We start from the raw sequence: 10,967 nt of genomic DNA, 5'->3' as shown, positions 1-10,967 counted from the left end.
GTATATATCTATTTAAATAAGAATTGGTATATATCTATGTATATAGCTTTCTATTAGAGTGATATCAGCATTGGCAAACAGTAGTTAAGTTCTTTGTGATTTAGAGAGATTGATGTCAGTGAATAAGAAAATTTTCATTAATTTTTTATCATTTTGATGCTTAGATCATATAGAAAAAATTTCATTAAATTATGGGATTGTGGGTAAGTGGTTGGAATTGGTGTGACCTATTTCTTTGCTTCTAGGCTCCATAAATTGTAAGTTTGTAACTATGTACCAAAACTGTCCTACTTGCAGTGGAAGAAACTTTTAGGTTAGGTAGAGTTAGTTCCCATATACCATTAAGGGATGTCTTAAAGCAAATTCATCACTTAATGAGAAAACCTTGAAAATAAGTTTTCAAAAGTTTTTTATATGATGAAAACAATAACCTCAACCTCTCAAGTGTTGTGAAACTAAAGACTCCACAAGTCGGATATTATGTTGCTTGCATGTTGTGGGTGTAACATACTTTGTACTATTCTTCTTATTTCTCTTATAATGGTGGTTCTTTTATTTTTGTTTAAGTACTAATTGTAAGTATGATGGTTTATCCATGCACCATTTTAGGAAATCAATTGAATAATATTTTGATGTTATACTTGTCTTACAACTAGTACATGAATCAATGGATTATTAGTTTGCATAAATCGTTAGATGTCATGTTATCTTCCAAAAATTTCTTTTATCAATTGTTTAAATATTATTTTTAAATATTTTTCAATAAAATATTAATTATTTTACTTAATTTTTATAATTTATAATGTTTTTACCAATAAAATAATATTTTTAAATATTTAAAATATATTTTTTTAATTTTTTAATTATTTTACTATTGTTGTATAAAAAATAACATTTATTGGTTAGTATTAATTCATTGATGCTTTCAAAATATTTACCATATAAAATGCAAAAATTAGATATATATGATTAACTATGTATATCATTCATAAAATGCACATGAGATACATGGAATCAAAAAAGTGTGGTGTGGAATGGTCCACACCATGCTACGGAACACCATTGTGGGTATAGACTGGTCCAATCCACACAGTTTGTCCACAAGAATAGCTATGGACTATAGTGTGGTGTGGATTAGTTCCTGCCACAAGGTGTGGTGTGGATTCGTCCACACCCACCAATTTCTCACCCACACTACAGAATACCCCCTAAATGGATCGGGTTCTAAGTGAGTTTGATCGTAAATTGACTTGTATCTGATTTGATAATTAAATAATTATATAGATATTTATTATTTATTAATATTTATCAATGGTATTTTAAAATAATTAATTAGGGTATTTATTATTAATTTTTGAAGAGTAGGGTATTTATTAATTAACAATATTTAATATTTAGTTATATTTATTAATTTAATTAATTAATTAATATTATTTTAATATAATTAGTAGTATTTATTAAATAACAATATTTATTAATTTCATTAATTAGTTACCGTTAGGGGTGTTCACGGGTTGGGTTGGGTCGGTTGGAGTCATTTTCTTCAATCGACCCGACCTAGTCGGTTTACTTATTGACTAAACCGAAACTGACCGACCCAAACATGAAGGGTCGATTTATCGATTTAGTCAGTTTTTTTATATATTTTAAACTAAAATATCTATTTATATTTAAGTTTATTTCTTTTTAGTTTTTATGCAAAATCAAAATATATATTTAAATTGATTAGTTTTTTATGCAAAACTGAATTTTTTTTGTAAATATATATTCAAATTTATACAAAAACTGAATTAAATATTGTACCATTATATTATATTTATATTGGTTTTACTTTTTAGATTTTATCATAAATAACCAATTTGTTCAATGTTTAAACAAAACAAAAATAAAATATATCAACATTAACATATAGGGTAGGGACTAATTAATAATTACTTAAACATATATGATCGGTTCGGTTTGGTTTGATTTCAGTTTATTTTCTCATACAAGCCGAAACCAACTAGTGGTTTTACAAAACCGACCAACTCGGGTTGGGCCGAGCCGGTTTGACATTTAATGTGAACACACCTAGTTACCATTTAAATAGTATATACTACTAATTAATTAATATCATAGTTAATTAATCATCATTTATTAATTAATAGTAGTTTTATTATTTAATTGTATTCATTTATTTAATTAATTTATTACCATTAAGTAGTTAATAATATTTATTAATTAATAGCATTTTAATATAATAATGTGAAGGAACAACCAAACAAAGAGAAATTGGAGGGAATGAAATTCTTGTCACCACTATTTTTGTCTTCGTCTCAGGATGGAAGACGATGAACAGTAAACCTTGGATTATTAGCTCGAATGAAAAATTAGGTTAGGCTTTTATAATGGGGGTTAAGGTTAGTTTTATAATTTTAGGATTTTCAAAGGGCATTTTGGTAATTTCAACAATATTAGGAATATTTTGGTCAATTTAGGTCTAAGGAGGTCAAAACTAACATTCTAATATAATGGTGGGTATTTTGGGTAAAAAAAATGAAGGGTGAAGATGGATTTGAGTATACATAGTGGTTTTGTATATACAGGCTAATGGATTGGATGAAATGAAGTTTTTTTTTTTTTTTTTTTTATTCGAAGGGGCAAATAAGGGTATTTTTAATTGAAAAATTATAGGATGTTTTTTTTTTTTGAATTTTGAATCAATTGGTGGGATTAACAGGCCCTGAGTGGGTAGATCTGGAGGGGATAGTGTTTTAGTCAATCTAGAGTTTTGAAACAAAATTTTGGTGTAATGGAGGGGAAAATGAGGGAATTTTGTGTTGAAATTTGATAGGATGGTGTTTTTAAGCATTTTAGGTTGATTGGTAGGGCCAGATTGACAAAATTATGCCTAGATGGGGCAAATCCAAAAAGAGCTTGATTCGGTCAATCTCAAGCTTTAAAATAGAATCTTAGTGCAATCAAGTGGAAAACAAAGGTATCTTGGGCTGAATTTTTGTGGGATAGGGTATTAGAGTGTCTAGGATCTAATGACAACATCTAATTGGTTTTGAAGGGCCAAAATCATAGACATTTGGGTTATTAAGAGGATTCAAAGTTAAACCTTATTTTCATAAATGGGCAAATGGGGGAATTTTAGTTTGAAACTTTATAAATTGATTAGATGTTTTGGTGTGCCTAAGGTTCAATTGTATGGTCTAATTGATTCATAGGTGTTAGGATTAAAGAGATTTGGGTTATAGGTGCTTCAGGCTAACGAGAGGATTTAAAAGAGAATCATGGTTTTGATGAGAGAGTTTGATGGCGATGTTCAAGGTTTTTAGGTGTTTCGTAGGGGTCGTAATGGTCTGATATGGTGTTTGAGTTAAATTGATGGTTTTAATGACGACCTGAGGAAAAATCAAATACTAATGATGTGGTTTTTGAAGGTATTAGTTTCTTGTATCATTTGGTGGAGTTTGATTAGTATATAAATGGTTTGATCAAGGATATTTAAGAAATAGACATCTTGGGCAATGAGATATAGTTCAAATTAAAATCTTTGTATGATAAAAGATCAAATGACTGCAATAAAATTTTGTGACGAAGTATTTATAAGTATATAGGGCTCTGAGCCTATTAACTCTAATTTACAATTCGGTTAAAAATCCCATATCTAGACAAAAGAAAAATATCAAAATTTATGAGAATATATAATTACCGACGAGTAACATATTGTGTTTGGAAATATATCGAGTAAGAATGAGTGGGTACCACAGGAGTGATATCGAGTCTTAATTTTAGATTATTCATCACATTGCAGTCACTGTATCGAACGGCTAATAGAACATAATAAAGAAATGGTTGTGTGCGTGAGCCTTCATCGAGACCCGCTAAGGCGAAAGTTAATATCTGAGCTGTTTCTCTTCCTCCCTCTGAAAAAGAAATCATATATGCTCCTAACACCACGCGCCTCACTCCGACCTCACAGAACATTTCGCCCGTGCATCTAAAACATCTCCCCACGAACTAAAAATTTACAGGTACGAGCTATTTCAGGTGCACGGCCGAAAGATGCTTTGAGGTCGGTGTGATTTGTGAGGCGCTCCGTGAGGAGATCCGAACTCTTTGAAAAAAGTAGGACAGTGGAGAGGAGTCCTTCATGTCGAGTACGTCTGCGTCCAAAAGCTAAGGTTCGAGAAGCCTCGTCTTGTTTGTTCATCTTCTGCTTCAATGGAGAGACCTGATATTTCATTTAGCTGAAGCCCTAACAGCAGCCATAGATCATCAATGGCGGCCGTTTCAGTGGCTGCGGAATGGCAGCTTCTCTACAACCGCTACTACCGGAAGCCCGAGATCTACACGATGCAATGGAAGCAATTCGATCTCAATCGCAACAAGGTTGCTTGCGCTCCCTTCGGCGGACCGATCGCCGTCATCCGGGACGACTCTAAGATCGTCCAGCTTTACGCCGAGTCAGCTCTTCGCAAGCTTCGAATCTTCAATTCTGCCGGAGTTCAACTCTCCGAGACCGTTTGGAGGCATTCTGGCGGACGCCTCGTCGGAATGGCATGGACCGACGATCAAATTCTGGTCTGTGTCGTCCAGGATGGGACTGTGTATCGCTACAATGTCCATGCCGAGTTACAAGAACCTAATATTTCGATGGGCAAAGAGTGTTTCGAGCAGAATGTGGTGGAGTGTGTGTTTTGGGGGAATGGGATGGTTTGCATAACGGAGGCGAATCAGATTTTCTGTATTCCTGATTTCCAGAATCCAAATCCGTGTAAGCTGGCTGACCCGCTTCTTGAAGAGTTCCCGCTCTGTATGACTGTTATCGAGCCTCAGTACACCATGTCTGGCAATGTTGAAGTTCTTCTTGGTGTGAATGATCATGTATTGCTCGTTGAAGAGGAAGGAGTTCAGCAACTTGGAGTAGGTGTTGGGCCACTCCAAAAAATGGTGGTTTCGCGGAATGGAAAGTTGCTTGCTTCATTTACCCATGATGGGCGTGTTCTGGTTATCTCAACCGATTTCTCCAAGATCATATTTGAGTACAACTGCGAGGTCAGTCTTTTCACCTGAGAACACCCTCCTCTATGTAAACAATCAAGTCTGTATTGAATTATTCATTATTCCAATGATTCAGGATATGGAGGAAATTAGTGCTGAAAGCATTTATTTTTATGTTGTAATCTATGTCCCTAGGAATATAATTTGAAAAGGAATGCGTTTTTGGTCATAGTTCCATGAAATGGAGCTCCTAGGAGTAGAAGGCACTTAATGGCATTCAACAACAAACTTGTATTCATCCTTCGTGGTGATTAGGTTATGATAATCCATGTCCTGAGTATGGTTTCATTCTTGTATGCAGTCTGCCCTACCCCCCGAACAGCTAGCATGGTGTGGGATGGATAGTGTGTTGCTTTATTGGGATGATGTGCTTTTGATGGTGGGTCCTTATGGAGATCCAGTGCGCTATTTGTATGATGAACCAATCATTCTTATCCCAGAGAGCGATGGAGTAAGGATTCTCTCAAATACAAGTATGGAATTTCTACAAAGAGTTCCTGATTCTACAGTATCAATCTTTAAGATTGGGAGCACACTACCAGCAGCTTTGCTTTATGATGCTTTGGAACACTTTGACAAGAGAAGTGCTAAGGTATGCCTATCGTTGCCATTCTGTTTTGGCTGCAATGTTATTCTTTTTTTAATTGTTATTTTTTGATGATAAAATAAAAGTAAAATTCATTAAAGAGAAATGGAGTGTACAAGGTAAAAGTAACTCCTTTGAAAAAATACCATACTAAGCACCTAAATTTAACACACGATAACAGTAACACCAACAATAGTCTAATCAACATGCAAAATTGTAGGCATATTAAATAAAATGTGATTGCTCCCGAGCCTTCTAAAAAGGATCATTGCTCTATTGGCTTAAATCATATTTGATTAGGGATAACATCCTTTCTAGCATCACTGGTAATTGCACATAATGATTAGTGCCTTGGTGTTGTGCAACATGTAGAAACTAGCAATTGTGTTTAGGAATTAAGAAAAGTGCCTGCCTAAAGACTAGCATAGGTGCTGTAGGTCACCAACTACTCTCTGCCTAAAGACTAGCACAGGTGCCTGCCTCTCAGTATGAATTTATACACTAAGTACTGTTTTGAATCTAGAGATGTAGGCTTTCAATCACAAAAAACTTCTTTTTGTTTAAGAGATTGAAATGTTAGCAGCATGTTTTAGTAGTAATAACAGTCATCATCCATGCCTTATCCCAACTACGTGAGGTCAGCTACATGAATCGTGTTTTGCCAATCAATTCTATTTAAAGCCATATCCTTTGTAATTGTTAATGCTTAAATCATTTCTTACTACTTCTACCAATGTCCTTTTTGGTCTACCTCGAGCTTTTCTATCCCCTTCAATGTTTGACAAATCACTTCTTCTAACTGGTGCAGTTGATGGTCTTCTATGCATGTGACCAAAGCATCTTAGTTTACTCTCTCTCATTTTATCACCTATTGGAGCTACTCCTAGGTTCTTATGGATTACTTCGTTTCTAATCCTATCCTTTCTAGTTTTTCCACTCACCCATCTTAGCATTTGCAATTCTGCTACATTGATTTTGTGGACATGTTGTTTCTTGACTGCCCAACACTCTGCTCCATATAACATAGTTAGCCTTACAATTGTTTTATAGGATTTTCCTTTTAATTTAAGTGATATTTTCCTGTCACATAAAAGTCTAGATGCACCTCTGCACTTTGCCCATCCTACTGTAACTCTTTGGGTGACATCCTCCTTGCTCTTTCCCTTGTTATGAATTATTGAACCAAGGTATCGGAAATGGTCACATTGAGTTATCTTTTGGTCTCCAATTCCAAGTGTATCTTGATTTACACTCCTATTATTATTAAATTTACATGTCATATACTCTGTTTTAGTCCTACTTTTTCTAAAAACTCTTTTTTCTAAGGCATTTGTCCATAAGCTTAATTTTGCATTTAATCCTTCATTGGTTTCATTAATTAAAGCAATGTCATCTGCAAACAACATGCATCATAGAACTTCCTCCTAAATATGTTTAATCAATTCGTCTATGATAAGTGCAAATAGATAAGGGCTAAGTATTGGACCTTGATGATGACTCGTAGTAATTGTAAAATTTGAAGTATCTCCCACTGGTGTTCTAACATTGTAAAATCTGAAGCATCTCCCACTAGTGTTTAAGCATGTCTACTTACTAGGAAGCAAGAGATGAAGCATCATATATTCATATATTCTTGATATGAAAGTTCTTCCTTGAGATTTTAGCCATTCTGTCATTGAAACTTCTCTGAGTTTTGCAAAGATTTATTTCTAGTTTTGGTGGGGTGAAAAGGGAAGCAAATGGGTTGGGTGATGTGCTAGCAAAGCAAGGGGCCGATAGACCCACTTTATTTGGGGCAATTCTGTAATCTGTTTTAACCTGGGTTACATATATATGGTGGATTGTCTTTGTATTTGTAACCAGTAATTAATAATTTAATAAATGTATTTTCTTTGCTGATAAAAAAAAGAAGAAAAAAACTTCTCTGGGTTTCATGCTCTTGTGAACTATTTGGGATATTAGTTTTTCTCTTTTTAATATAAAGTCTTGGCTGGTGATGTGATGTCTTATGAGTACATCTTTAATATTCTATTTTGTTTTGCAGGCAGATGAAAATTTACGATTAATTCGCTCTTCTCTTCCTGAGGCGGTTGAAGCATGTATTGATGCTGCTGGCCATGAATTTGATACTTCACGCCAGCGAACACTATTAAGAGCTGCCAGCTATGGCCAAGCTTTTTGCAGGTTATTCTTTTTTCGAATTACTTCATTCTATTTGACATAAATAGAAATGTTTATAAGATATATTCCTTTTGGATCTCTCTTTGAATACTGGCTTTGTTCTTCCTACTCAATCATAATTTTTTGGGATTATAGCAGATAAGGGCAACTTTTGGACCCTATATCAATAAAAGTAATATTTTTAATAAAATTTCAAAAATAGATTAACTTTTTAAAAATAATATCAAATAAGGGCAAAATTACTGTTTGTCTTCTTCCTAATACAAATCATTCATCAGCGTTGCCGCCTGCCGCCGCCTCTAGCAACCTTCGGCCATGCCTCCGCCCACCTCCATCTCTACCTCCAGAGGTGGGCGGAGGCGGCGGCAGGCAGCAACGCTAATAAATGATCTGCAGGAGGAAGAAGATGAATAGTGTTTTTGCCCTTATTTGATATTATTTTTAAAAAGTTAACCTATTTTGGAAATTTTATTAAAAATATTACTTTTATTGATATTAGGGACCAAAAGTTGCCCTTATATGCTATAATCCCTAATTTTTTCCCATTTATTATCAAAAGAAAAAATATGTTCCTTTTAGTTGCAAGAATGTGGAGTTTACAATTAATCTCTTATAGTTTTCCTATGTTTTTAAACTGATATTTAGCTAGCATTGGTGAATCTTGAAAACCTTGATGTTAATAAATATGGTATATTTATAAAATTGTATGGTATTTGTTATTTATTCATGTGTGATGCATGGACAACCAATTCCATTATCTAGGCCATTGATCAATTCATTATCATCCATGCCTTATCCCAACTATATGGGGTTGGCTACATGAATCTTGTTTTGCCATTCCATTCTGTTTAAAGTCATATCCATTGTTAAACTATTCCATCATGGGTCCTGATCAATTGGACATGCTGGTGTAAGGGCACGTGCTATGCCATGCACATTGTTAAATTATTCCAAAAAGCTGAAGACAATAACCTCTCGTAAGAAGAGACAACCACCCATTCAGTTAGGATACTTGGTCTTGGTGAAGATCCAAGATTGTAGGTTTATGGCAGCAGTTGGTACACAGGAAATGGAGTTTAAGGCTGACTTTAGATTATGATAGACATAATTGTCATTTCGTTCTTGTCCTTTACCCAAGGATACCTTGTTTCTTGCCTTTTGAAGTTCAATGTCATGTGGTATAAGTACTCACTATATTTCCAAATTATATTTTTTTTAACATTTAAGGAATTCAGAGCAAAAAAAAAGTCTGATTTGCATTCTCAATAATGATATCCAGTTGGCTTTGGCAGCCAGTTTCAACGTGATCGGCTTCAGGAGATGTGCAAAACATTACGAGTGTTAAATGCTGTGCGCAGCTATGAGATTGGCATTCCTCTTAGTATTCAGCAGTATAAGGTCTTCAATACTTAGCTTTATTTTACTGTTTATTGTGCATTACAAGATCCATGTGCTTGTTTTCCATAACTATTTATCTTTTTGTGGCCTTCAGTTACTCACAGCATCAGTTCTGATCGGTCGTTTGATTAATTGTCACCAACACTTTCTTGCATTTCGGATATCAGAGTATACTGGCCTTAATCAAGTAAAGTTGTTTTCTCAGAAAATTCAAAGCATACCTATATGATGCACCATGTTTATCTCTACTATTTAGTTTTAGGTTTTATTTCCTCTATCTTAGGCATTTCACTTACCGTGCAACTTCTTAGGGGCCGCTTGATAATAGCTGAAGATGCTGAACTGAAATAATTAGTGAAATGGTTATCACTTTGTCTTTTCAATTAATAATCAAGCTGAATGGTATATAAAACTAGGGAGAACTAGGCAAAAGTTAATTATTTATATTATAATATACACACACGAAATTGAACTCCTCCTAGAGATGACTTTGTAAATATTTCCAATTAAGGTAATAAGAAATCATTAGTAGAAGATAGCATCAAGTTTTTTTTTTCCCTGAAACAAGCACAATGAAAGTAGAATTGTGCAGCAGGCGGTCAGCAAGCTGATTTCTTGGGTGTCTGTAGCCCCTGATTTTAAAGATTTGAATGTACTTGAATATCTGTATCCATTTGGGATCTGTGGCAAGTCCTGTGATCTGAGTAGCCGCATGTGGTTAGCTCTCCTGTTGTAACGAGTTCTTTCTGAATTAATAAATTTCTCAATTTACCTTTAAAAAAATTTGCTTATGTATTTACTATTGTGGCACAACTTATTTGCAAGTTTTTCTTGTATCCAATCTCAATCTATAAATGGAAGGTTAATTATAACAGGCTACCAGATCGATGTTATCAATCCATGTCTATACTGGAAACTGTTTCCTGATGTATTGACATGTAAACATGGAAGCAGTCATATGTTCTGAAAATCGCATTAAATATTTTCAGAAATAAAGATTACATAATGTCATTTCATATGCTGCCTAATATTTTGGAACAGATGCATGGCATACCAAGAAAACATTTGCATAATTTTATCTTCTTTTGGCCTTGCATAGGAAGTTGTGATAATGCACTGGGCATGTGCAAAAATAACAGCTTCATTAGCAATTCATGATGCAGCTCTCCTTGAAATCTTACTTGATAAGGTTTGTCTTTCTTCTGCATGGTTGCTCAAGCTAGGTTAAAATTTTCTATGGTTTTCACTCACAACTACTTCTCTGAAGTTGCTTTTTCTGAGTTTCAGCTTAAATTATGCAAAGGCATATCTTATGCAGCAGTAGCTGCTCATGCAGATAAAAGCGGACGTCGTAAGTTAGCTGCAATGCTTGTTGAACATGAACCACGCTCTTCTAAACAGGTGTGTTGTTTGGTAAATTGTTCAATATAATTTCCTTTCTTTTCTCACTTACATTGATCCTTCATTGTTTGAACTTCATTATTATCTTTTGATAGTAGATATTACTGCATATAATCTCATGAGAAATGTGGAAGGTATAATTGATAAGAAATTATAAAAGGTATACTAATTTTTATCTTGTCATATCAGGTTCCTCTTTTGTTGAGTATAGGAGAAGAAGACACAGCATTGGTGAAAGCAACTGAAAGTGGTGATACTGACCTTATTTATCTTGTTCTATTCCATATCTGGCAAAAGGTAATCCTTGTAGTAAATATCAAAATAGATTTTCATATAGTACTGTGTTTAC

The 10,967-nt window shown here is 34.2% G+C and overlaps 1 protein-coding gene across 3 annotated transcripts in view; it reads left to right on the top strand.

Annotated features, from left to right (window-relative positions):
- The first annotated feature begins 4,018 nt into the window (after positions 1–4,018).
- VCL1 (vacuoleless1 (VCL1)) overlaps positions 4,019–10,967 on the top strand; it is a 36,877-nt gene continuing 29,928 nt past the window's right edge. For all 3 annotated transcript variants that reach the window (XR_002023234.2, XM_010273035.3, XM_088886547.1), the window contains exons 1-8: positions 4,019–5,046; positions 5,354–5,644; positions 7,683–7,822; positions 9,112–9,217; positions 9,312–9,404; positions 10,317–10,406; positions 10,505–10,618; positions 10,808–10,915. Coding sequence is in view for 2 of the 3 variants with exons in the window: in XM_010273035.3 (XP_010271337.1) it covers positions 4,270–5,046; positions 5,354–5,644; positions 7,683–7,822; positions 9,112–9,217; positions 9,312–9,404; positions 10,317–10,406; positions 10,505–10,618; positions 10,808–10,915 (1,719 nt within the window). In the remaining variant the exon portion in view is untranslated. The remainder of the gene's footprint in view (positions 5,047–5,353; positions 5,645–7,682; positions 7,823–9,111; positions 9,218–9,311; positions 9,405–10,316; positions 10,407–10,504; positions 10,619–10,807; positions 10,916–10,967) is intronic.

This window comes from Nelumbo nucifera, chromosome 4 (genome assembly GCF_055504915.1).
Source record: "Nelumbo nucifera cultivar China Antique chromosome 4, China Antique-T2T, whole genome shotgun sequence".
Classification (NCBI taxonomy): domain Eukaryota; kingdom Viridiplantae; phylum Streptophyta; class Magnoliopsida; order Proteales; family Nelumbonaceae; genus Nelumbo; species Nelumbo nucifera.
Note: the sequence above shows the minus strand (reverse complement) of the source record. Positions and strands in the feature narration are given on the sequence as shown.